The following is a 27877-nucleotide window of genomic DNA, read 5'->3' on the forward strand; positions in this document are numbered from 1 at the left end:
ATCATATAGTTTGAAGTGCTATGAGCTAGGGTTAGACTAGTATGGAATACTAATATAAGTATATTTATAGTCAATACAAAGTACGAGAAATTGTTAAGTGCCCAAAACAACTCATAATTACCAGAGTGGTGGTGTACTGAGGATCAAACAGCCATCCATGACCCGAGGCACATTTCACATATTGCTTCATACAGAGATGCTATTGTGAAACGCGCATCATTTGTTAGGTGAACCCTCTCTTATTGTAGCATGTACAGGATCAGTTCCTGATCAGAGTGACATTTGTTCTACTATGACCTTACAGTCAGGATTTACGATGTTCCCTATTGTCTTATTTGACTTTTCCATTTGAAGTGATTCTTTTTTGTACATTTTGCTAATTGTTATGTTTATTGGCTCTCCTACCAATTCTTCACGTGTCTTTGTATTTTGCTCCATTTCATGTGTTCTTTAATATTACCTAGCCAAAGTTATATGTACTTTTCACAGATCTGCAAGAATTAAAATTGTTTGAAAAGAGGTGATTTTCTTTGGATTGATGAACTCAGTAAAAATATTGAAAAAATTCCATCACAATTTTCACAAATACTGAATCCATAGACTTTTTGTTGCACCATACCTTGACCCCTTTACATGACCTTGGGTGGATGATTTTGGTGTCATTAGCTTGGTTAGAAATTAATAGACGCTGTGTTCAATTGTCTGCTGTGGGCAGATAAGATTTTCTTAACCCAGCTGCCAAAGAGTGTGGTGGTGTCCACAGCATCCAATCAGAGCACACCTTTCATTTTACCTCGGCAGTATAAGAACTGAAAGCTGCGCTATGATTGGTTGCTTACCACGATTCCTTTCAGTATTTAATGGTTGTGGTGGATTAACCTTCTATTTCTAAAAATGTGATTGTAGGGGGTGTCGTAATTTACCCGACAACTTTTGCTAGATTTGCAGTTGTTTTGTAGTGAAGAAACAACAAAGGAATATTACGGACTTCCGTAGAAAAATGTATGTGTACTTTGGTGTAAAACTAGGTGATCAGGACAAGTCATAGGCTCCACATGTAGTGTATTCTGTTTATGTAGAAGAACTACAACAGTGGTCTAAAGGAAAGAAAAAGAGCTTTCACTTTGGTGTGCTTATGATCTGGAGGCAACTGTAAAATCGTACTTTTGTACGTGCAACGTGAAGGGATTCAACCTTAAAAGTAAGAAGGAAATTATGTCCCCGGACCTACCATCAGCGATTTGCCCTGTGCCTCACAGTCCAGGAATACCGGTCCCTTTACCTCCAGAGAAACTTGAAGATACACTTGATTCGGAACATGAGGAGCAGGATTCTGACAAAGAGTTTCACGCTAGTCCTAACGATCCGCAGGTTTCTTTCGAGCTCAAACTAAAAATGTAGTCAAGGACTTGAACCTTCCTAAACATTCCGCAGAACTTTTAGTCTCTAGACTAAAGCAAAAGAACCTGTTAGCTCCTGGTATCTGTTTTACATGATACAGAAGCAGAGAAAAGGATTTTTTTCCATACTTTTCTCAAGACGGTGCTCTAGTGTATTGCAGTGATGTTCCTGGGCTCATGGCAAAATTTAATATCGAGTATAATGTGAGCCAGTGGAGACTCTTTATTGATTCAGCCAAAACAAAATCTGAAAGCTGCGCTACTGCAAAATGGCAGAAAGTATGCTTCAGTGCCTGTAGGCATTCAGTGCACTCAAAAGACAGCTATGAGAATTTAGGCTTTGTTCTCAAGAAACTTAAAGGGGTTTTCCCCCGAACAAAAGTTAATTTTATTCACTAGAACTTGGAATGAAAATAAGGCCCACAATATGAAGTGATTAAAAAATGTTCCTGTGGTGAGATACTTATAAATGTGCCTGTAATCCCATACTGTCCCACTGTCTATATCTTCTCTTCTGCATCCTCCCCTGCCCAGGAGCTGTGGTATGATCAGACCATGTTCCTACACGGTCAGACACAGCCATTACACAGTATTATGGTGATCTGAAAGATCTCTCTTTGCTCCTTGGACAGCAAGGAGGATACACAAAATTCCCATGCTTTTTGTGTGAACTGGACACACAACTGGAGCCAAAAAAACACTCATTACTCAACACTGGAGTCATTGAGAACATCTTTGCAACCTGGACTCAAGAACATAGTTGTGAAAAGTTTAGATGATCCCAATAAAGTTTTCCTGCCACCCCTCCACATTAAGCTTAGACTGATGAAGCATTTTGTGAAGTGAAAGCTCTACGGAAAGAAGCAGAGACTTTTAAAGGGAACCTGTCAGCAGGTTTGTGCTGATTAACCTACAGACAATGTCAGGTTGGTGCCGTTATACTGATTAAAATGATACCTGGGTTGATGAAATCCGTCTTCTGGTTGTTGTTTAATCTTAATTTGTAGTTTTCAGTTAAAGAGATCCTCGTGCTCCGGGGCGGCCTGTGGGTTTATGTGGTACTCTGCTTACACATTCATCTGTATGGCTTATGAAAGGTCACTGATCCCTCAGTGACCTGCCCCCTATTTTATGATTGATAAATGTATTTTTTTCCCCAAACAATAAGATATACAGTGTGTAAAATAGGGGGCAGTGACCTGTCATAAGCCATACAGATGAATATGTAAACAGCACCATATGAAGACCCCCCCTACAGGTTGCCCAGAAGCACGAGAATCTCATCAACTGAAAACTACAAATAAAGTTTAAACAACCACAAGACAGATTTAATCAACCAAGGTATCATTTTAATCTGTATAACGGTGCCTACCTGACAGTGTCTGTATGTTAAGCAACACAATCCTGCTGACAGGTTCACTTTAGCTATCCTGAGTACCACGTTTCAGGGACTGCCTGAAACAAAACTGAAGGAAGGCATTTTTGTGGGTCCGGCTATTCAGAAACTCATGAAGGGTGGCATGTTAGAAACAAAAATTAAAGCTGTTGAGAAAGCGCTTGGGATTCTTTTAAAGAAGCCATGAAGAAATTTCTAGGTAACAACAAAGATCCAAAATTTAAGACCATTGTGTTTGAGGAATTTGAGGATACATTTTTTATATTTCCTTTTGGACCACTTTTCTAAAAACCTTGGTGCTGTTAGCAAAGAGCAATGAGAAAGATTTCAGGATGTTCAGGATATCGAGGTAGATGGAATGTGAACATGATGGGGGACTATTGCTGAATGCTTCACAGAGAAGATCTGCAGTCCTTCTATAAGAGAAAAGGTATCAAGAAAAGCTTTGCAGGGAAAAGAAAAAGCACCAGAATTAATTTCCAATAAAATTGCAGAATCAATTTCAATACATTCTTTTTATACTATATTGTGTAAATATTTGGCTATAATAAAGATTTTTCCCTTTCATCTCGCTTCCACTTAATTTCATGCATGTTTTGTGCAAAATCTATATGTGATAGTTAAAAATAGAAGTTTTTTTAAATTGGGGCATAAGAAAACATAAGAATCGGTCATTTGATTTGAAATAATTCTCATAAACCCAAATTTTGCATACCTGTGATATGAGCACTCATATCCTGCATATTTATTCTCCTCTGTCCATTATTCATATATATGCTTAAAGATTTTCTATTTTGGAAAAAAAGAAGGTAATACCAGCTCACCATAGATGTCCAGCATGCACGGAACTACAAACCGACCACTCCTGTTTGAAATGTGGGAAAAAAGTACAGGAAAGATGTATATCTTTGTACCGTGTTAGCCAGTAGATAGAAAAATATTCAGGATTGAGAGTCCTCAGTAGTTGAGTTGATACCTTTTAATGGCTAACTGAAAAGATGTGTTACCATCTTTTCAGTTAGCTAGGAAAAAAAGTAGAACTTGTTTGAGCTTCTGGTAAAAGTTAAATAGATCAACTTTATTCATCAAAGTTAAAAAGTCCAAGACAGGTTGGCCAAAAAGGGACGCGTTTTTAACATGGTTTTTCTTGGTCAATGTTAGTGACAAAGAACAACCACGTTCGAAACTCATCGCTTATTGGCCATCCTGCCTTGGACTTTTTTAACTTTGATGAAATAAAGTTGGTCTATTTGACTTTTACGAGAAACTCGAACAATTTCTACTTTTTCCACATTTTCTATTTTGCCCTGGGTCCTTGCTTTTTGGATTAAGTTTGAATCTAACAGAATAGGTCCACATCAGGATAATGGCCCAAAACACACATTCAAAAGTACTAGGAATGGTTAAAGTGAATCTTTTGCAAGGTGTTTGCTACTTAATCTGAGAGCTGCATAATGTAGGGGCATAGACCCTGATTCCAGTGATGCCATTTACTTGGCTACTTGCTGTAGATGTCCTTCTCCATGTGTGGCACCACAGTAATCCTTAGGCAGCAGGCTCACTGTCTGGCTGTTATGTTTGACTCCAATCTTTACCTCACCTCCTATGCACAATCTCTTTCCCACTCTTGTCACTTGCACCTGAAGAACATTTCTAGAATTCGCCCCTTTCTCACCATGGAAAGAATAAAAACCCTCACTGTTGCACTGATCCATTCCCGCATTGACCACTGTAATTTTCTATTAATTGGCCTCCCCTTCATTCGACTTTTCCCTTTCCAGTCCATCCTTAATGCAGCAGCCAGGGTCATCTATCTGGCTAATTGTTAGGCTGGTTTCACATTTGCGCTTTTGTGCGCAGCGCATCGTGCGCACCAGTGCGCATGCGCACTGCGCACCTATATTTAACATGATGTGCGCATGGTCTTGCGCATACTTGCGCTTTCGTGCGCATGCGTTTTTTTGTCTTTCGCGCCAGGCGCGTCAGACGCAACATGTTGCATTTTTGGTTCCGCCCTGTCTCGTTAAAACAACGCATGCGCACGGAATGCGCAAAAACACCACATTGGAGCCTATGGGAGCGCAATACTTACGCATGGTATTGCGCACGCTTGCGTTTTTATGCGCATGCGTTTTTAAAATAAACATGACTGAAATGTGGTCTAGACAGTAAAAAAAAAAATTAAACCAAGGTGATAAAATGGTGTGGGCACTGGGATTCCACAATACTTTAAGGATTGCTCACGAGTGGACACACAGCACAAGCTGCACCAATGTAAGTATGAAAAACCTAATGTCTGGCTGAAATTTCAATACATTTCTATGTACTTATGTCTCTTTTTTTTTTTATTGCAGCATGTCTTCATCTGGTGAGGCCTGTTTCACACTTCCGTTTTTTCAAATCCGTCAAAATCCGTTGGTTTCCGTAAAAAAACGGATCCTTCCATTTTTTTGCAGGATCCGTTTTTTTTGTCCCATAGACTTCCATTAGTGGTTACCGCGGATCCGTCAAAAAAACGGATCCGTTTTTTTAAAAACGGATCCGTTTGCATCAGTTTCCGTCAAAAAAACGGAAACGGATCCGTTTGGCGGACACAAAAACGGAAGTGTGAAACAGGCCTGAGGAATATGTCCCCGGGACAGGGCAAGAGGCAGAAGAAGTGAGTACTATGCTTCCGTATGGATTGGAAAAAATAAACACATGTGATTAATTTTTTTGGTTTAATTTTCAGACCTCATCCTCCATCACGCCACCACCACCGGAGGAACGGCAGGAGCAGCAAGGCCAAGTGCAGGCGGGAAGACGTGATGTAAGTACAGACGGACTGTTTTTTTTTTTTTTACTTATTTTCTAGTCTGGTTTATTTTTTTTTGGTAGTTTTTAATTTTTTTTTTTTAAATTTTCATGGTTGTTTTTTTCGATGTTTGTTGCTTTTTTTGCATTTATTTTCATTTAAAAGAAATAATTTTTTCATGGCTTGTTTATCAATATCTAAAGCTCAAAGTGTGTATGTGTGTGTGTGTGTGTGTGTGTATGTTTGTTTGTTTGGGTATATGGGCACGGGACTATGGGATGGCGGATATGTATGATGGTATATGGTCACGGGACTATGGGATGGAGGATATATATGATGGGTATATGGGCATGGGATGGAGGATATGTATGATGGTATATGGGCACGGGACTATGGGATGGAGGATATGTATGACGGGTATATGGGCACAGGACTATGGGATGGCGAATATGTATGATGGGTATATGGGCACAGGACTATGGGATGGCGAATATGTATGATGGGTATATGGGCACAGGACTATGGGATGGAGGATATGTATGATGGAATATGGGCACGGGACTATGGGATGGAGGATAATTATAATTTTCTATAACTAACCACAGTTAGTTACTATGCCCGGGCAGCGCCGGGCTCTTCAGCTAGTTTTCAAGATTTTTTATTTTAAAATCTTTCAAAGATTAATGTTTGTCTTTCTTTTCTAGGCTCCACAGTGGGAGGAGGACCTCGCCCTGGACAACGACGAGCTCATCCGTCTAGTCCAGGAGCGAGTCCCGTTGTCGGACACCCGTCACCAACTACACTCGGACAACGTGGTGATCCGGCGGCTCTGGAACGAGGTGGCCGCATCGCTGATGGATGGCTGGGACAACGCCTCTCCCCGGGTCCGCAAGGATTTTCGTAAGTATTTAAATGCAGTGTGATGCAGCAGTGATCTTGGCCGGGATCACCCAACTGTGTGTGATGCTATTAACTCCATGGAGTTTCTATCATCACACACAGTTGGATGATCACAGCCTCCAGTGCATAGTCTTACTTTTTTTCTTTTTTTTTTTTTCCACCACAGTGAACAAAGTCAGAACCCGTTGGCGCTCGATGAAGGACCGCTTCAACAGGGATATCCGTCAGGAGAATAAGGTTCGCAGTGGTGCTGCGGCAAGGACCGGCACGAAGTACAGATACCATCGTGCCTTGGCATTTTTAAGACCGGTCCTTGCCTCCCGAACGTAAGTATTTTCTAGTTGTATTGTGTTTTATTCTGTGCTTTTCTATTCCACAGGAGTTGGCGATTGTTAATTTATGGTAGTAATTTCTTTCTTTTCTTTTCACAGCACCTGGAGCAGCACCCTGCAACCTGGGCCCGAAGCGGTCCTTCATCAAGCTGCCCCGGACCCCTCCCAGCCATCCATCAGCGAGGAAGCACCTTGCAGGTCTGCACCACAGTCATCTGGAGACCAGGAAGCTGGTCGCTCAGGTGTTCCCCTGTCCCAGGTCTCTGCCACTGGTTTTGCGGGCACTTCCCGCCAGCAGCGGCAGAGGACCTTGGACAGGCCTCTCATGCCCGAGTTCGTTGAATTGAGCTCGGTCTTTCAGAGTAGCCTCAAGGCACTCTCCGATAGACTTGAGAGTGGTTTCCTCCTTTTGGACCAACGCTACAAGTCTATCGAGGGTCGCCTTGAGCGCCTGGAAGTCGACCTCGCCAGACCAGCGCATCATTTTTACACCCAAATAGCTCGGGACACGGCGGAACACCTTACCCCTGACCTCCAGTTGACTGTCATGCAGGCCTGCAACAATGCTTTTATGCAGGCTATGCAGCAGAGTAGGATTATGCAGCAGTCAGCGGTGGCATTTCCACCGGTGCCACCCCTGACTCGTTTTACAGCATTACCTACTTCTGCTGCATATCACTGCACAGCCACCACACTTCCAAGCCTCGCCGGACACCAATATACCGCCCCAAGTCCGAGTGCAGCTGGACACTTACCCGCCAACACCATGCCAAGCGCTGCTCCTGCCTGGCCCACCACTGCTGCCGCCACCACCACTGGATGGCCCGTCGTCACCACCCCTGCCTGTAGCGCCGCCACCACCACCACCAGCGGGAGGACCACCCCGGTATGGACCGCCACAGCCACCACGCCTGCATGGACCGCCACCACCACCAGCACCACCACCTCGGAGCAGCATCAGCTGGGGGACCCGCATTCAATATTTACGGCCCCTGCCAGGACATCCACCACCACCAACATGCCACAGCAGGTACAAGATCCTGGCAGGCGGTCCACAAGCGCCAGGCGGTCCCCCAGCTCCAGCCAGTCCACAGCCTCCAGGCGTTCCAGAGGCTCAAGGCGGTCCAGAGGCTCAAGGCGGTCCAGAGGCTCAAGGCGGTCCCCGGGGTCTAGCCAGTCCTCAGGCTCAAGCGAGGACAGCAGCAAGACGACGGGCCACCGTCATAAAAAAACAAAGAGGAGGACTCTTACCCTCCCTCCTCCCTCACCTCCCACTTCACAACTTTCCTTGCCTCTGCTCCCTTCCCCCACTTCTTTGGTTCCTCCTTCCCCTAGAACCCCTTACTCCACCCAAAGCCGTTCCTCATCCCTCCACACCCCCCAGTTTCCAGCAACTAAATAAGTAAAATAAATGTTATATTTTTATTTCAAAATAATGTTTGGTTATTGTGTCTTTCGCCGCCTGCACACACTGCGCCCTACACTATGGTTTGTTTTTCTTTACTTTATACCGGATGGTCAGCCATCCAACTCTGAAAGGGATACTATTTTTCATTTTTTTTTTATATATATATATATATATATATATATATATATATATATATATTATATATATATATATATATAAATAAAAAAAAAATGAAATATAGTATCCCTTTCAGAGTTGGATGGCTGACCATCCGGTATAAAGTAAAGAAAGGGAAACCACCAAAAAAAATAAATAAACTATATATATATATATATATATATATATATAAATATATATATATATATATATATATATATATATATATATATATATAAATATAAATATATATAAATATATATATATATATATAAATATATATATATATAAATATATATAAATATATATATATATATATATATATATATTTTTTTTATTTTTTTATGGTGGTTTCCCTTTCTTCACTTTAACCTGGGCAGGTGAGTAGTGGAGTTTATTAAGACACAGTACACTAGGTATAAAAAAACATGTATTTTATTTTTAACAAACAACAAAACTATTAAACCATTTGATCCTGCCATGCTACACGACCAACATCGGATAAGAAGTAGTCCACAAATTGGTCCCTCATTTGGGCAACTTCGACTGAGGACCGAAGAGGGTGCTGAGTAAAATCTGGCAAAGGGTTGGCAGCAGGCTCATCCATGTCAAAGTTCGGCCGCTCCTTTGCCATAACAAAATTGTGCAGAACCACGCATGCCTTCACCACCTCATCCACTGTTTCCATTTTGAGATTGATGGCGGTGCTGAGAATTCGCCATCTGGCCACTAGAATGCCAAAGGCGCACTCTACAGTCCTGCGAGCCCTCGTAAGCCTGTAGTTGAAAATTTTCTTGCGGTGGTCCAAGTCACGGCTGGAGTACGGCTTCAGCAGGTTTGGGCACATCTGAAATGCCTCATCCCCAACCACTACAAATGGCAGTGGTGGAGTTTGGGTTTGGGGAAGAGGCCGTGCCAGTGGAAAATTGAAATGGTTGCCGTACAACCTCCAGCCCATATCAGAGTTCTTAAAAGTCTGTGAATCGTTGCCCCGTCCGAATGCCCCTATGTCCACCGCCACAAACCGGCAGTCTGCATCCGCAATGGCCATTAGGACTGTGGAAAAGTACTTCTTGTAGTTGTAGTACTCGGAGCCACTTCTTGCGGGTTTTGTGATGCGGATGTGCTTCCCGTCCACCGCTCCTAGGCAGTTCGGGAAATTGCAGACTGCCCAGAATTTCTCCGATATTTGAAGCCACTTTTCGGCAGTGGGCAATGGCAGAAACTCCGGACACAGAACATCCCACAGAGCCCTGCAGGTGTCGGCAACAATCCCGGATAAAGTAGAGATTCCCAGCCGGTACTGGAAATGCAGGGATGAAAGACTCTCTCCAGTTGCCAGGAACCTGCCAAACATAAAAAGAAAAAATAATTATATTTCTGTCTTGGGTATTACTAAAAACACTGAAAATAAAAAAGTACATGGCCTAACTATTTTGCATGTTTTTTTAATACAACATAGCAAAAAAACATTTTATAAAGGCTTGGGATTAGTACATGCCAGAAGAAAAACCATTATGCAAAAAAGCAATTTCCCAAAAATAATGTTAAAATTCAATAGCCAAAAAAAAAACCTAATTTTTTGGACCAAAAAAAAAAAAAAAAAAAGGGGAAAAAGCCAAAAAAATTATGCAAACATAACAACATACATACCGTAAGGTGACAAGGAGCCTTTCTTCGGGAGGAATGGCACGCCGGAGCTGAGTGTCCCTTCTCCGGATGTTTCCTTCAACCATACCCAGCAAGTCAAGGAAGCTTTCCTGGGACATCCGTGTATAGTCAGCAAATTTCTCCGGGTTTTCCTGTAGCTCGCTGTACAGCGTGTGATATGCTCCACGGCTTGCCCGGAGTTCGATGATTGGATGCCTCCAAAACCGATGCCGCTGCCGTCTCTGCTGTCTCTCCCTCTCCCTTTCTTGCTGGCAACAAAAGGCATACGCCTGAGACAGCGCAATGTCAAGATCCAGCTTGAAGCGGAAATTATCCAGACGCAGGTCCATCTTGACACCGGAAACAGCAGCAAAATCTGATGAATTCAGCAGTACAGGGTCTATAAAACATTCCAATGACACACGCCCACTGGTGACCCATTGGTGGTCAAGGATTTTTCTATTGTGAAATGTCACACCTAAAAACGCATGCGCATAAAAAACGCAACCGCATGCAAAAACGCATGTAAAACGCAAGTAACACTGCGTTATTTTGACGCATCAGCGTGCGAATGAAGAAAAAAAAACGCACATTTGTTTTGCGTTTTTCTTTGCGTTTTTTATGCGCACGATGCGCTGCGCAAAAAAACGCTAATGTGAAACTAGCCTTACTCAGACGCTTCCACTTTGTGCCAGTCATTGCACTGGATGTCCATACATTATAGGATCCAATTTAAATTGCTTGTTCTCACCAACAAAGCTCTCCACAGTGCTGCACCTCCCCTACATCTCCTCCCTCATTTCTGTTTATCAGCCTACCCACTCTCTATGCTCCGCAAGCAACTTTCGACTAACATCTGCACTAATCCGTACCTTCCACTCCCGGGTCCATACTAGCTAGCTAATGTGCAACCTTCTACGGGAAGACCACCTGTGAATCCAAGCCATGCAACCTGAGTACTTTGTTCAGCTAGCTAGGATTTCATAAAGAAGTTATAAAAATACTATACAGTTGTGTCCAAAAGTATTGACACCCCTGCAATTCTGTCAGATAATACTCAATTTCTTCCTGAAAATGATTGCAAACACAAATTCTTTGGTATTATTATCTTCATTTAATTTGTCTTAAATGAAAAAAACACAAAAAGAATTATCCTAAAGCCAAATTGGATATAATTCCACACCAAACATAAAAAAGAGGGTGGACAAAAGTATTGGCACTGTTCGAAAAATCATGTGATGCTTCTCTAATTTGTGTAATTAACAGCACCTGTAACTTACCTGTGGCACCTAACAGGTGTTGGCAGTAACTAAATCACACTTGCAGCCAGTTGACATAGATTAAAGTTGACTCAACCTCTGTCCTGTGTCCTTGTGTGTACCACATTGAGCATGGAGAAAAGAAAGAAGACCAAAGAACTGTCTGAGGACTTGAGAAACCAAATTGTGAGGAAGCATGAGCAATCTCAAAGCTACAAGTCCATCTCCAAAGACCTGAATGTTCCTGTGTCTACCGTGCGCAGTGTCATCAAGAAGTTTAAAGCCCATGATGGCACTGTGGCTAACCTCCCTAGATGTGGATGATAAAGAAAAATTGACAAGAGATTTCAACGCAAGATTGTGCGGATGTTGGATAAAGAACCTCGACTAACATCCAAGCAAGTTCAAGCTGCCCTACAGTCCGAGGGTACAACAGTGTCAACCCGTACTATCCGTCGGTGTCTGAATGAAAAGGGACTGTATGGTAGGAGACCCAGGAAGACCCCACTTCTTACCCCGAGACATAAAAAAGCCAGGCTGGAGTTTGCCAGAACTTACCTGAAAAAGCCTAAAACGTTTTGGAAGAATGTTCTCTGGTCAGATGAGACAAAAGTAGAGCTTTTTGGGCAATGGCATCAACATAGAGTTTAAAGGAGAAAAAAAGAGGCATTCAAAGAAAAGAACACGGTCCCTACAGTCAAACATGGCGGAGGTTCCCTGATGTTTTGGGGTTGCTTTGCTGCCTCTGGCACTGGACTGCTTGACCCTGTGCATGGCATTATGAAGTCAGAAGACTACCAACAAATTTTGCAGCATAATGTAGGGCCCAGTGTGAGAAAGCTGGGTCTCCCTCAGAGGTCATGGGTCTTCCAGCAGGACAATGACCCAAAACACACTTCAAAAAGCACTAGAAAATGGTTTGAGAGAAAGCACTGGAGACTTCTAAGGTGGCAAGCTATGAGTCCAGACCTGAATCCCATAGAACACCTGTGGAGAGATCTAAAAATGGCAGTTTGGAGAAGGCACCCTTCAAATATCAGGGACCTGGAGCAGTTTGCCAAAGAAGAATGGTCTAAAATTCCAGCAGAGCATTGTAAGAAACTCATTGATGGTTACCGGAAGCGGTTGGTCAGAGTTTTTTGGCTAAAGGTTGTGCAACCAAGTATTAGGCTGAGGGTGCCAATACTTTTGTCTGGCCCATTTTTGGAGTTTTGTGTGAAATGATCAATGTTTTGCTTTTTGCTTCATTCTCTTTTGTGTTTTTTCATTTAAGACAAATTAAATGAAGATAATAATACCAAAGAATTTGTGTTTGCAATCATTTTCAGGAAGAAACTGAGTATTATCTGACAGAATTGCAGGGGTGTCAATACTTTTGGCCACAACTGTATGTCCTAGCTGTACATAGTTTATATTTCCGAGATCCCCAGAACAGGGCAAGCGCCTGCCTGGATCTCAAGTCATTCTAACACACACAGGAAGGAAGATACATACAGTAGAACAGCCACTAGCAGCTAGGTAGCAAAATTGGGTTTAGTCTTTACGAGTAGCAGGGGCCCAGTCGGATCCGATGGCGCCAGAACCGCTATCCTAGGCCCACACGGAAAGGAGTCATGAGCTTTCATAGGTTTTGAGAGATTTGTCTCCAAATCTCCAGGGAGGTGATGTAGGTTCAGCCCAGAGGGCAGGAGGGGAGTGACCAGAGGGTTAAATGCTTGTGTGAAGCATATCCTATTGCTTTTTCTCTGGGAGGTCATGATGACACATCGTGTGAGGACAAGTCACACACAGAGGGGACCACAAGCCACCCTTACGGCAGCCCCTCCCCCGCGAGCCAGTCCTTTCATCTAACCATAGGTTCTGCTTATACCTTTTGTCCTACCTCTATTGCATTTGCATTTCTGACCATTATATATGTATTACCATTGTGTGTATATATAGTGTACTGTCTAGTGTGCTCTTACGGCGATTAAATATATCATTTAAAATGGCCAGCTCTTTCATCCCTCTCCACAATTCCACACGTCCGTTTCTTGGCCTAATCTCACATGCTACTGGGGTGGATTTCTGGCCCAATAAAACTCTGTTAATGCACCAGGCATACAAATCATGTGGTTACATTTAGATGTTTGACTATGCACTGACATTGTACTATAACCATTTCTCTTATACCTTCACATTGATTTGACCCTTGGGATTATTCCTAGTAAGTCCTTTTACTATGTCAGTGGTATTTCCTTGTCCTCTAGGGTAGAGTTTCTCTACATAAATACAATTGTAAAGGGGTTCTTTTTTACATTGGCTCAAACCCGAGTGCACTTGTCTACAGAAACTTCTATAGAGCCAACTACATTTGTGACTTTGTTTCACAGTTATTGACTATGATGAGCTCTTTCCACTTGTGGGTTATTCCATAAGAGTTATGTCCAGTTTTCACTATTTATGAATTGGGAGCCCCATTTTTATTCTAGGTCTATTATTTATTGTTATCAACATGTTTTTGTCCCTTGAGGTATTCCCTATTTCTAGATATTGTTGATCCGTGTGTTTTTTAATTATACTCTTTAAAATAAACTTTTCACATTTTTTTATGACAGATCTCTTCTGTTCATTTTACATTGTTTGGACACTATAAAGGTTATCATATAGTTTGAAGTGCTGTGAGCTAGGGTTGGTCTAGTATGGAATGCTAATACAAGTATATGTATAGTCAATACAAAGTATGAGAAATTAAGTGCCCAAAACAACTCATAATTACCAGAGTGGTGGTGTACTGAGGATCAAACAGTCATCCATGACCCGAGGCACATTTCACATATTACTTCATACAGGGAAGCTGTTGTGAAACGCGCATAATTTGTTAGGTGAGCCCTCTCTTATCGTAGCATGTACAGGATCAGTTCCTGATCAGGGTGACATTTGTTCTACTATACTATTTTGCTACTTGCAACCTTTATTGGCTCTCCCACCAATTCTTCACGTGTCTTTGTAATTTGCCCCGTTTCATGTGTTCTTTAATATTACCTAGTTAAAGTTATATGTACTTTTCACAGGTCTGCAAGAGTAAAATTGTTTAAAAAGAGGTGATTTTCATATACTTTCAATTGCTGAACTAAGTAAAAATATTTTAAAAAATTCCATCACTTACAGTTTTTTCCCAAACGCTAACTCCATAGCCATACTTTGACCCCTTTACATGGCCTGGGATGCATGATTTTGGTGTCAATAGCTTGGTTGGAAATTAGCCCCTTCATGACTGGAGATATTTTTGATTTTGCATTTTCGTTTTTTGCTCCCCTTCTCAGAGCCGTAACTTTTTTTATTTTTCTGTCAATATGGCCATGTAAAGGCGTGTTTTTTGCGGGACAAGTACTTTTAAACTACACTATTGGTTTTACCATGTCGTGTACTAGAAAACAGGGAAAAAAAATTCCAAGTGCGTTGAAATTGAAAAAAAAAGTGCTATTCCACACTTGTTCTTTTTTATCTAAGTGGTGAAAAAAAATTTCCAAACTTTCTTTAAAAAAAAAAAAAAAAAAAAATTTGCGCCATTTTCCGATACCCGTAGCGTCTCTATTTTTCGTGATCTTGGGTTGGGTTAGGGCTTATTTTTTTTTTGCGCCGAGCTGACATTTTATTGATTCCATTTTGGTGCAGATACGATCTTTTGATCACCCATTATTGTATTTTAATGCAATGTCGCGGCGAGCAAAAAAATGAAATTCTGGCGTTTTTGAGGTTTTTTTTCTCTCTGCCGTTTAATGATCAGGTTAATCCTTTTTTTATTAATAGATTGGGCGATGCCAAATATGTGCATGTTTGATTTTTTTAATTGTTTTATTTTAAATGGGGCGAATTGGGGGTGAATTGAACTTTTATATTTTTTTATTTTTTTAATATTTTTAAAAACTTTTTTTTGCTTTTGGCATTCTTCAATAGTCTCCATGGGAGACTAGAAGCTGCCACAACCCGATTGGCTCTGTTATATACAGGCGATTATCAGATCGCCTTTATGTAGTAGAATTACTCACTTGCTGTGAGCGCCGACCACCAGATGGCGCTCACAGCAAGCTGACACTGACAACCATAGAGGTCTCATGCCAATGAATCGGTGACCCGCGATCACGTGACAGGGATCACAGGTGGGCGGATTTCCGGTCAGATTGCCGCAAGCACTTGTTAAATGCCGCTGTCAGAGTTTGGAACCGGCATTTAACGCATTAAAAGCCGTGGGTGGATCGTGATTCCACCTGCAGCTATTCCAGGCACATGTCAGCTGTTCAAAACAGCTGACATGTCCCAGTAAAGATGTGGGCTCACCGCCGGAGCCCACATCAAAGGGAGGGAGTCCGACGTCGGCATACTATTACGCCTGACGTCGAAAAGGGGTTAATGGATGCTGTGTTCAATTGGCTGCTGTGGGCAGAGAAGATTTTCTTAACCCAGTTGCCAAAGAGTGTGGTGGTGTCCACAGCATCCAATCAGAACACAGCTTTCATTTTACCTCGGCAGCATAAGAACTGAAAGCTGCGCTGTGATTGGTTGCTATGGGGAGCCAAAGACAGATTTTCTTTTATACAGAGTTAATGAGAGTGTGGTGGTGTGCTTACCACGATTCCTTTCAGTATTTTATGGTAGTGGTGGATTAAGCTTCTGTTTCTAGCAATGTGATTGGAGGCGGTGTCTTAATTCACTTGACAACTTTTGCTAGATTTGTGGTTGCTTTGTAGTGAAGAAACAACAAAGGAACATTACGGACTCCCTTAGAAAAGTGTATGCATCTTTTAGTGTAAAACTAGGTGATCAGGACAAGTCATAGGCTCCACGTGTACTGTGTTCTGTTTATGTAGAAGAACTACAACAGTGGTCTAAAGGAAAGAAAAAGCGCTTTCGCTTTGGTACGCCTCTGATTTGGAGGGAACCGCAAAATCATAGTGATGACTGCTACTTTTGTACGTGCAACATGGAGGGATTCAACCTTAAAAATAAGAAGGAAATTATGTCCCCGGACCTACCATCAGTGCTTTGCCCTATACCTCACAGACCAGGAATACCTGTCACTTCACCCCTGGAGAAACTTGAAGATACACGTGATTCAGAAGATTCAGGACATTAAGAGCAGGATTCTGACAGATTTTCACGCTAGTCCCAACGAGCCACAGGATTTTTCCCAGCTCAGATTAAATGATTTAGTCAGGGACTTCAACCTTCCTAAACATTCTGCAGAACTTTTAGGCTCTAGACTAAAGCAAAAGAACCTGTTAGCTCCTGGTATCTGTTTTACATGATACAGAAGCAGAGAAAAGGAATTCCTTCCATACTTTTCTCAAGACGATGCTCTAGTGTATTGTAGTGATGTTCCTGGGTTGATGGAAAAATTTATCATTGAGTATGTGTGAGCCAATGGAGACTCTTTATTGATTCATCCAAAAAAAAATCTGAAAGCTGCGCTACTGCAAAATGGCAGAAAGTATGCTTCAGTGCCTGTAGGCATTCAGTGCACTTAAAGGAATGCTAGGAGAATTTAGGCTTAATTCTCAAACTTAAAGGGGGTTTCCCACTAACAAAAGTTAATGTTATTCATTAGATCTTGGAATGAAAATGTTCCTGTGCTGAGATAATCTTATGAATGTGCCCCTGCTGTGTACTGTGTAATGGCCGTGTCTGACCGTACTGGGACATGGTCTGATCACAGGGCTGTGGAGTCGGAGTCGTGGAGTCGGTGCTCATTTTGGTGGAGTCGGAGTTGGAGTCGGTATAAAATGGACCGACTCCGACTCCTAAAATATATAATAAATTGGGTACAGTAATTCAATGCAGGATGTGCTGAATATTTTTTTATAGGAGTTTGGGAAAGTTATGAAATGTCCTATAAATGGCTGTTCTATTCCTGATCTAAGGCTACATTCACACACAGCGTTTTTCCTGTGTTTTTTGAGGATACGTTTTTCAGCTGCAAAAGCTGATCATCTTTTTAAAAAACTGCATCACCTGAAAGGTTTTTGAGCTCATAGATAATGTTTTCAATAGCAAAAGCAGATTAGAAATCTGCTCTATCTATATATCCATTTATCCATATCTGTCTATCCATATCGTATCTGTACCAAAAAGAATGAAAACCGGGTTGTACACCAATATATATTCTGTTTTATCTAAATATCTTGATTATTGGATCATAAAAATGATTAAATGTCTGAGGTTCACATTGTACTACAATAAATTTTTCACTTAAATATAAGCAATATGTGTGGGAGTCGGAGTCGTGGAGTCGGAGTTGGAGTCGGAGTCGGTGTAAGGGAAATTGAGGAGTCGGAGTCGGAGTCGCAGGTTTGGCTTACCGACTCCACAGCCCTGTCTGATCATACCTCATTTCCTGGGCAGGGGAGAAATCAAAAGAGAGAGTATACAGAAATTACAGCACGAGATCACAGCTAATTATTTTTGTGAGGTAAAACATTTCCCTACCTGTTTTTAAGCAATGTTTTACTTCACAGAATCAGCTGTGATCCCATGTTCTCCTACTGTCTATATCTTCTCTTCTGAGTCCTTCCCTGCTCAGGAGCTGTAGTATGATCAGACTATATTCCTGTACGGTCAGACACAGCCATTACACAGTACACAGCAGGGGCACATTTATAAGATTATCACAGCACAGGAACATTTGTTTTAATCACATCAAATTGTGCAACTTATTTTTATTCCAAGATCTGGTGAATAAAATGATCCTTTGTGGGAAACCCCTTTAACTATGAGGATCAAGGATTGTCAATATATGGTGATCTGAAAGATCTCTCTTTGCTCCTTGGGCAGCAAGGCAAATGCACGAAGTACCCATGCTGTTTGTGTGAACGGGATAGCTGGGATAGGGCTCATCTCTGGAGCCAAAAAAGTTGGCCAACGAGAACTTCTTTGCAACCTGCAAGAACTTAGTTGCGGAAAGTTTAGATGATCAGGATTTATTTTTAAAAAGTCATGAAGAAATTTCTAGGTAACAACAAAGATCCAAAATCTAACCCCTTAGTGACAGAGCCATTTTGCTACTTAATGACCAGGCCAATTTTTACAATTCTGACCACTGTCACTTTATGAAACGCTTTAATGGATCCCGCTGATTCTGACTTTGTTTTTTCGTGACATATTGTACTTCATGTTAGTGGTAAAATTTAATCGATATGACTTGCCTTTATTTATGAAAAAAATAGAAAATTTTGCAATTTTCAAACTTTTAATTTTTATGCCCTTAAATCAGAGTAATATGTCACACATAATAGTTAATAAATAACATTTCCCACATGTCTACTTTACATCAGCACAATTTTGGAAACAAAATTTTTTTTGTTAGAAACTTATAAAGGTTAAAAGTTGACCAGTGATTTCCCATTTTTACAACAAAATTTACAAAACTATTTTTTTAAGGGACCACATCACATTTAAAGTCACTTTTAGTGGTGTACATGACAGAAAATACCCAAAAGTGATACCATTCTAAAAACTGCACCCCTCAAGGTGCTCAAAACCACATTCAAAAATTTAATTAACCCTTTACGTGCTTCACAGGAACTGAAGCAATTTGGAAGGAAAAAATTAACAATTAACGTTTTTTTGCAAACATTTTAATTCAAAACCATTTTTTTTTATTTTCACAAGCATAAATAGATAAATTAAACCACAAAATTTGTTGTGAAATTTCTCCTGAATACGGCAATACCCCATATGTGGGGGTAAACCAGTGTTGGGCGCACGGCAGAGCTCAGAAAGGAAGGAGCACCGTTTGACTTTTTCAATACAGAATTGGCTGGAATTGAGATCGGACACCATGTCGCGTTTGGAAAGCCCCTGATGTGTCTAAACAGTGGAAACCCCCCACGGAACTTATCTAGATGTGTGGTGAGCACTTTGAACCCCCAAGCGCTTCACAGACGTTTATAACGTAGAGCCGCAAAAATAGGGTCTATCACAGTGATCAAAAAGAACCAATAGGAAAAATTATTGCCGGATGCCGGCCGACAGATCTCGAAGGGCGCACTGCGCCTGCTATTTTCTCCCAGAATAAGACGCTGGAGGACATAATGGGGGCATGGAGGGACTCTGGAGGTAACGGGGGGGGGGGTGATTGGGGGACCCTAGTTCTCTCTCCTCTGATGTGCGGTCACATCAGAGGAGAGAGAAATTATCAGATTTTTTTTTTTGCGGTCGCCATTATACCGTTAATAACAGCTTATTGCAACACCGGGGTCGGTAAAAAACGACCCGAATCATGTTCTCTGGGGTCTCGGCTACCCCCAGCAGAAATTCCGACGCTGGGAGAAGCTATAACCTTAAACCTCAGCGCCGTTAAAAAGCGTAGCTGTGGTTTAAGTACCCTTAACTGCCACTGTGAAAAGGCGTATCGGCGGTTGTTAAGGGGCTAAGTTCATCTTGTCTGAGGAATTTGAAGTTACATTTTTTACATTCCCATTTGGACTACTTTCCTATAATCCTTGATGCTGTTAGCAAAGAGCAAGGAGAAGATTTCATAAGGATATCAAGGAGATGGAACGTGAAAATGATGGGGGACTATTGCTGAATGCTTCACAGAGAAGAGCCGCAGTCCTTCTATAAGTGAAAAGGTATCGAGAAGCTTTGCAGAGAAAAGGAAAAGGCACCAGAATTAATTTCCAATAAACTTTTTAGCTACAATAAAGATTTTTCTTGTTCATCTCGCTTCTAAATATTTTCATTTGTGTTTTGTGTAAAATTTATATGTGATGGTTGAAAATAGAAGTGCTTTTTCAAATCAAGGCATGAGAATCAGTCTTTTGTTTTGAAGCAATTTTCATAAACCCAAATTTTGCATACCTGTGATATGATTATTCGGATCCTGCACATTTATTCTTGTTTGTCCATTATTTCATATATGTGCTTAAGGGTTCTCTGTTTTGCCCTGGGTCCTTGCTGATTGGTTTATATTTGAATCTAACAAAATGGGTCCACATCAGGGTAATGGCCCAAAACACACATTCAAAAGTACTAGGAATGGTTAAACTGCCCGAATCACTGGATCTGGCCATATTCAGACCCCTTCCACTTCTCTGATAGCGCAGAGGCAAAGCCTTTAGAGTTCAGATCAGTAACACAGCCATGCCATGCCTAATCTGATATTAGATGTTATTGGACAACCATATTTAATTTTTTCATGCTACCTTGGATGTAAATGGAAATCAGCTGCTCCTAACAGAAACATTTGTTGACTACTATTCTCAACAGATTTTGCTATTTTTTTAATACAAAAAGGATTACTTCTCATTCTTGTACTGTATTTCACCAACAGTGTGAATAACTATTGTTTGGTTTTGATACTTCCGGCTCTCATAGTTTCTTCATTACCAATAATGTGATTTATTTTTCTCATTGTACGAACACCTTTCATTACTATTGCTTATGTATTTTTCCTTCTGCGGTTTTTCAGTCTAACTTTTTTTTCTTATTCAGGAAGAACAAGATATTCTTGAAGCTGACTTAGACAAAGACGAAGTTGTTCAGCCGCAGGCTGGAGAACTTGCAGGGGAAAAGCTTCTGACTACAGAGTACCTTGGGGTAAGTATCATCATCTGCAATGCTACAACTTGTTTAACCTCTGTAAACATCTAAAAGGGTAAAGGTTTATTCTCCTCTCACATGGTGATATGCCTAGGTTTAGGACTTCTGGGACCCCTACAAATATTAAGAGCGAAGAGTCTATGGCACTGATTGTGGCCAACTAGGGGTACGCAGTGGAATTGGTGCGAATCGCTTCACACAACCTGGTTCATCGGCCATACTGGTAATTAGTGGTCACTGGATGGGAGCACAGAGAACCACCTACTGGCATCCGCAGCTTTTCTTTAGATTACCAGGCTTGGAGCGACATCTTAGTTGTAGCATAATGTGGATGTGACATCCCCGTGGGCTGGCTAATCAAAGAAGAGCCGTGGATGCCGTCAGGTAGGAGGTGGTTCTCGCACCTCCCGTCCAACAACCATGTATTACCAACGTGGCCACTGGACTGGGTCCTGCAAATCAATTTATACCTCCTCTACTTTCTTGTATAGTGAATGAGTGGGGGCACACTAAGCATGGCATATAATAGGAAAGAGATGCAGGAGACCCCCAATAAAGTGATGCCATATCATAGGGTCATCCCTTTATCAGATGGCCATATGCCTTTAAAGGACATAATTACCTTACTACACATTGAATTGTAGGACCCTTACAAGTTGCAGTATAGGAGTGACTTTATAATACAGGGTCCTTTAAGAGTTGTTGACAGGGATGTTTTTTAGCATTAAAAAGGAAGAATTTAGGGAGTGCAGTGAACTTAGAAACAAGGAACCATTAAGGTGGGGGGTGTTCAGGTGAGAGAGTGGTTAAGTTAGTAAGGGTTAGCAAAGATAGTGTTGGGTAAGGAAATAGGGTGTGTGTATTAGGTACTGGACTTTATGTGAGGGGCAATAAAAGGTGGTGTTTTGGTGGGAAAATCGAGGGGAATGGAAGTTAAAGGGAACAGAAAAAGACAGCGAGGTAAGGGACAGTTAGATTTCCTTCAAAGTTTCCCACCTACTCATTCAGATAAGATGTCCCGTTAATGAATTTTTTATTTTTCTAATTTATTTCTTTAAGTATGTTCATATATGAAGTAGAATATCTCAACACTTCAGCTACAGGGTACAATTGCTAATTACTTTAAAGAAGTTGAAATGATTCATTTTGACATATTTTTTGTTCTCTCTAATCTTAATGCACTTATTAATTTATCATTTTTACACTTAGTATTTATTTTTTGTTTCCTCATCATCAGCAGCTGGGTTTCAATATAACATTGTAATATGCTCTAATGGCCGTCTATACAATTCTACATTCTAGAAATCCAAAAGTGTATTCCACTAATTCAGATGTATAGTTCAGAGAAAAGGAGCATTCACATTTCTCATTTGTAATGTGAGACCGTTAATGTAGATCAAACCATGAAAAAAAGATCTAATGCTTGGCATAATAAAGGGCCTAGCAAAATATAAGTATCTTAATGAGAATCTGTCGCCAGGTTTTTGCTACCGCATTTGAGGGCAACATGATTTAGGAGCAGAGACCCTGATTTCAGCGATCTGTCACTTACTGGGCAGTGTGCTACATTATTTTCAATAATATCACTTTTATCTGCTACAGCTCTAGCAGTTAACTGAATGCTGAGGTCTGTACAACTCCACCCCATCACTGATTGGCCGCTTTCTGCCTATGCAAACGGCAGCTTTCTGCCTATGCATAATACACATAAATCTGCCGATCGGTGGTGGGGGCAGGTTTAAACAGCGCTCATGAATATGGATGACTACATGGCAGCAAGTTCGCTAGTCCTCTTTAGATGATAAAACATCAAAACTACACCAGTCAGCCCAGTAAGTGACATATCTCTGGAATCAGGGTCTCTGTTTCTACGTTATGCTGCTCTTAGATTATGTGGCAAAAACCTGATTTCCCTTACAAATGAATAACACAGACTTATATAAATGAGATAAATTGTGTTCATTTATTTGTGAAAATATTAATAACCCTTTAAGAAAAATGATCTATACATTTGCCTTTGCAGATCATGACACATACACTAAAGGTAAAGAAGAGAATGTTTCCTGGTATACTGCAGAGCATTGCCGAGCCCCTCCAGAGACCAGTGACCCCCAGCAGTCACAGAATTGTGCAGATGGGGTACGTACTTAGTGTCTGACATTAACCTGGACAATTGGAGTAACAAATGAATTTGTATTATTGGTATGTTTGGTAGAAATGTACTTAAATGACTATGTAATAGAGAACGTAGGAACAGTTTTCACAGTTTTCAAAAGACTTGTAAAGATATCAGGTTTGCTAACACCCACGTACTTACAATCATATGCTGTTCTTTTTTTTTATAATGGACATCCAAGACAGACACTGCTCTTCACTGTTGATCCATTCTTCATGACACTATTTTCTATTGTGCTGGCAGTTCAATTTCCATTTTGCTTTTTTACTAGGTCAGACAACACAACCTCACAAGTAAATCCTTCAAACCCCTTCATAATCCAGAAATTGTCATCAAGACCCCCCACACGTAGTGGAAGCCGCCCTGGCACTGCTGATTTTTCTGCTTCATCAACATGTAAGCACATTATATAATTATGTTTAACTTACTTTTTTTTCTTCACAGCCAATTTAAACCCTACAGATTTTGAGAGTAACATAATGTATGGACTGATACCCTGATTCCAGCACCATGTCATTTACTGGGCTACATGTTGCAGATTTTATTAAAATGCCTGTTTTATCTGCTACAGCTCTACCAGTTCTCTGAATGCTGAGCTATGTATAGCCCCGCCCACACTATGTATTGACACTCTCTATGCATATGCAGAAAGCTGCCAATCAGTGGTCGGGGTGTGGTTATACAGTGCTCATGAATATGGAGGACTGCATGGTGGCAGGTTTACTAGTTCTCTAGTGGTAATCACCATCTGATAAAACTATGAATTTATGAAAACTACAGCAAGCAGCCCAATAAGTGACACATTGCTGGAACTAGGGTCTCTGTCACTACATTATCCTGATATCAGATTAGGTGGCAAAATCCTGGTGACAAATTCCCTTTAAGGCTTGCTTTTCATTTATGTAAATCTCCCTTTGGAATTGGTACAGTATGTCTCTACCAGAGCGCAAGCTTTGGGAGATTGTGTCTTGTAGGATTGGCTTGCCTTGCTTTGTACTGCTGACCATGCAGACCTCAAGTTCTATGAAGACCTTAAGTTCAATGTGGAGCGAAATCCTGTCACATAGAACTTAGCCCAGTACATGGTAGGGTCTACACAAGCCACATTATAACTTTATCTTGGAACACTTTGGGAGTAGTTTAGGTTTTTTGTGCATTATATGGTCATCTATGCACCCTTTGGAAACCTCTTTGTTTGTCCTTCACATGACCTTGCAGCTGGTGGTATTCATATGCAGATGTTCAAAGAAATATACTCTGTCCAAATCGTCTCCAGACCAACCCGGAAAGAAGATATGCTTCCTGTTTGACAGGAAACGAGCAGTGCATGGTTGCTGGAGCTGGATCTATCTGTACGCGGATCACGCATCTTCCTGCAACACAGCTGAACCATTTGTCCTCCTCAAACCCCCACCCTATATAAATGTTAATTTTTGACATAATAGGAATGTTGATGTGTAACAATATGTGTTTGGGGGAAAAAAAGCTAGGCGCATGTCAGAAAGCACTAAGCTTATTTTCAAATGCTGTTGGATCACAACATCCAGTATAAATTGACTCCCAGAACAGGATTTCACATTTATGTTTTTTCTCATCTTCTCAATTTTAGCCATCGACACTGAATCATCTCGGCTTTTTTCGTCAAGTGCTCGGTCCGATCACAGGGGACCTGTGTCTCCCTCATCACCTCGAATTCTGGATCTGAGTTCGGACAAAAGCAATGGGCACAGTAGCAGGTGACTTTCCAGTATGGCTTGAGATTGTGTCATTTACGGCTTAGCTTCCACCTCATTAGCCACATAAAGGCATCTGTACAACATCCTTGACCATGACGGATAGATGGAAAGGATTTTGCTATTGTTCACCAAGGCCTGAGTGAGAAAATATTTGTGTGGTTAATGCACAAGGCAGTGAACCTGAACCAATAATTGTAAAAACAAAGAGCCCCGCTTATTATTTATTACCCGAGTGCGTCTGGCAGGATACAGCATTAACACATTCTTGCTTTCTTGGCCTTTTATATATTCCTTCCTTGTACAGCAGAAGTTGGCACTCACGAAGTCCGGAGATGGCCAACACCAGCCCTCGCAAGGCAAAGACCCCTACTATTGCACCACAATTTTCTCAGTCTGGTCCACAACAAAGTCGTCCCAGTTCTGCAGGATCCTCTACTCACAGCAGACAAAGTAAGAATTCCAGGGAACTGATCTGTAAGATTGATATAGCAGTTCCCAGGTCAGTCCCAGTATTGATCTCTGTTTTATGGAATGGGAGAAGAAACAGACTTCTGAATGTCGAAGTATATACTGTACGGTATACCAGTACATTGGAAGTTCCATCGCCATCGTAAATGTTGATATTTACAGACCATAGACTTTTATCTGTAATTTAATGTACTGTGTATCCTGTCCCTCTGGGTCATAATCCATGGACATATGTTTCCGGCATAACTGTTCTACTTGGCACAGTATAAGGAGGATATTACTAAGAGAATGTCAGACTGGGCTGGTAATAAACTTTCCCCTAAACATTACTGGGCAGAATACATTGAGCACAGCATGTGGCAATATGTGTCACATTTTAAAGAACAATGATACATAAAACAAAAACCAATCTGGCCATCGTGTTTAGATGTGTCTGGTACATCTGTTTTATTGCTTCTTTTTTCTTCACTAATCAATAACTAATGATTATACCTAAATAAAAAATCACAAGTATTCACACTGTCTAGAGTTGTGCCTTCACTCCATGTATGAAACCATATCTGTAGCCCAAGTCATGACTGTGCATTGTGTATTTCTTGGTGTGAAACTCACAGAATTTGTTAAATAAATGTTATGTTTAATCAAACTTCTATTACTAGTATGGTAAATGCAGTTCAATAGTTATTGAAGGAGAGAGTCTTATAGAGACTTTAAATCCATGTGACATCAAAGGCATCTCAATTAGATGCTTGATATTTCCAATATTTTGAAGACTCACAAAACCTTTGCTGTTTTTTTATCTTAACCACAAACAGAGAGCACAGAATGACAATTGTGCAGAAATATCCTGCAGTAAAACATATAAAAGTAGTCAGCAAGTGCTGATGAAAAGATGATAACAAATACAGTGTATTTAGTCAATATGTTTTTTTGCAAAAAAAGTATATCAAGCTACTTCACCGCGTCAAGGTAACCCTATTGAAGCAGTCCCTATCTAATGTATTTAAAACCTGAACATGTGAACAGTGTCTAAATGAACAGGATGAAGATAGGCCGCTTCCCAGTATGGGAACGTGGTGTAAGCCAGCTCTTTATGAGCATGTCACATAAGTAAGGGGTGGGGTCTCTCAAATCATGCATAGGCACGGAAAAAACTGGATTAAAAACACATGTGACATGCACACATATGAACAAGTCGGTAGGACACTGTTCATACCACCCACTGACTCAAACACAAACAGAGAGCACAGAATGACAATTGTGCAGAAATATCCTGCAGTAAAACATATAACAGTAGTCAGCAAGTGCTGATGAAAAGATGATAACAAATACAGGGTATTTAGTCGATACTTTTTTTGCAAAAAAAATGTATATCAAGCTGCTTCACCGCGTCAAGGTAACCCTATTGAAGCAGTACTAGTATGGTAAATGCAGTTCAATAGTTATTGAAGGAGAGAATCTTATAGAGACTTTAAATCCATGTGACATCAAAGGCATCTCAATTAGATGCTTGATATTTCCAATATTTTGAAGACTCAAAAAAACCTTTGCTGTTTTTTTATCTTGCAGGTAGCCAGTCCTACAGAAAGTAGAGGTGATCGACACAATGGGATCTGTGCAACTGTCTTGGAATGACATCAGAAAGCGAAGAGCTCAAAGAGGAGCCGTCATCAGTAAAGGGCCTGTTCTTTACAATGGGTTTTTGCATTACATGGTAGTTTTTTTTTTTAATTTTTTGTCAATAATTTAATTATATATATATATAGGCTTGCGAAAAACAAGGACAGGCAGATTGTCAATATTATGAGATATATATATTTCTATGCCATGCTCATTAGATGCTTTGTCAAAACAATTACATTTAACACAAAAACCTGATTTTAAACAATAGCTCATTTTCTGACGATATCTTCGCTTTAACTCACCTGAATCAGATCTACATATTGGGATCACATAAGACCACTTCTCAGATCTCTGATGTACTTTTTTCTCTAAATGTTGGTTCAAACTTGAGACTCAATTGTTACACGATAGTTTATTTTATGTATTTATTTATTTATGTGAAGTGTTGGATATTTAAAGCTTGGATACAATTTAAATTTGTATAAAATTCACATAAAAATTTATATTATAACCTGCTTTTTCAAAATTAGTTTGATTTATATGTATGTTGAATTCCATGTTAAGAATGCTTAAAAGTGTTAAGCAATGTATTGTCTTTACTGAATCACTTTGTTACTCTTTACACCTAATGTAATGTGAAAATTTAATAAAAATGATTTAGAAAAAAATGCTTAAAAATCACCATATTGATTTGTAGCCATTATTAAAACTTGAAGAGACATTACTAAAAATGCGCTCCTTTCTCACATCAGAGCAGTGGAAGGTTCCTTAGCCTTACTATGAGGTCTGTACACCACTCTGCGAACTCGGATAAAGCACAAGCACCAGAATTGTGGATTGATCTGCAACATATAGCCAGGGCCAGGACAAATTATTTTGGTGGGCTAGGCAGGTGAATCTGACAGTTCCCCCCACCCTGATGAACCCTCAGCAGCCAAGTAAAGTAATGAGTCAGGGAAAAAGGTAAAAGTACCCCCCTTTTTAACATAAAAATACTGGC

At 40.7% G+C, this 27877-nt stretch overlaps 2 protein-coding genes across 7 annotated transcripts in view; both read left to right on the forward strand.

Annotated features, from left to right (window-relative positions):
- ARMC9 (armadillo repeat containing 9) overlaps positions 1–27558 on the forward strand; it is a 322758-nt gene extending 295200 nt beyond the window's left edge. For 4 of the 5 annotated variants that reach the window (XM_073589303.1, XM_073589307.1, XM_073589304.1 and 1 more), the window contains 6 exons: positions 20767–20871; positions 22898–23013; positions 23322–23446; positions 24660–24786; positions 25091–25236; positions 26824–27558. In XM_073589303.1, the coding sequence (XP_073445404.1) occupies positions 20767–20871; positions 22898–23013; positions 23322–23446; positions 24660–24786; positions 25091–25236; positions 26824–26846 (642 nt within the window). In that variant the 3' untranslated portion in view covers positions 26847–27558. The remainder of the gene's footprint in view (positions 1–20766; positions 20872–22897; positions 23014–23321; positions 23447–24659; positions 24787–25090; positions 25237–26823) is intronic. The other variant, XM_073589306.1, reaches the window with a different exon arrangement.
- Positions 5689–8295, forward strand: LOC141100673 (uncharacterized). 2 transcript variants are annotated; one of them, XM_073589302.1, is made up of 3 exons: positions 5689–6490; positions 6657–6816; positions 6922–8295. In XM_073589302.1, exons 1-3 carry the CDS (start codon positions 6445–6447, stop codon positions 8222–8224), a joined length of 1509 nt encoding a protein of 502 aa, XP_073445403.1. In that variant the 5' UTR covers positions 5689–6444; the 3' UTR covers positions 8225–8295. The 2 variants fall into 2 exon arrangements, with proteins under 2 accessions (XP_073445403.1, XP_073445402.1); XM_073589301.1 differs by having other exon boundaries at positions 5689–6816.
- Positions 27559–27877: the final 319 nt, after the last annotated feature.

The sequence above is a fragment of the Dendrobates tinctorius genome, unplaced genomic scaffold (genome assembly GCF_039654945.1).
Source record: "Dendrobates tinctorius isolate UK_male_01 unplaced genomic scaffold, ASM3965494v1 ptg000107l, whole genome shotgun sequence".
In the NCBI taxonomy this organism is placed as follows: Eukaryota; Metazoa; Chordata; class Amphibia; order Anura; family Dendrobatidae; genus Dendrobates; species Dendrobates tinctorius.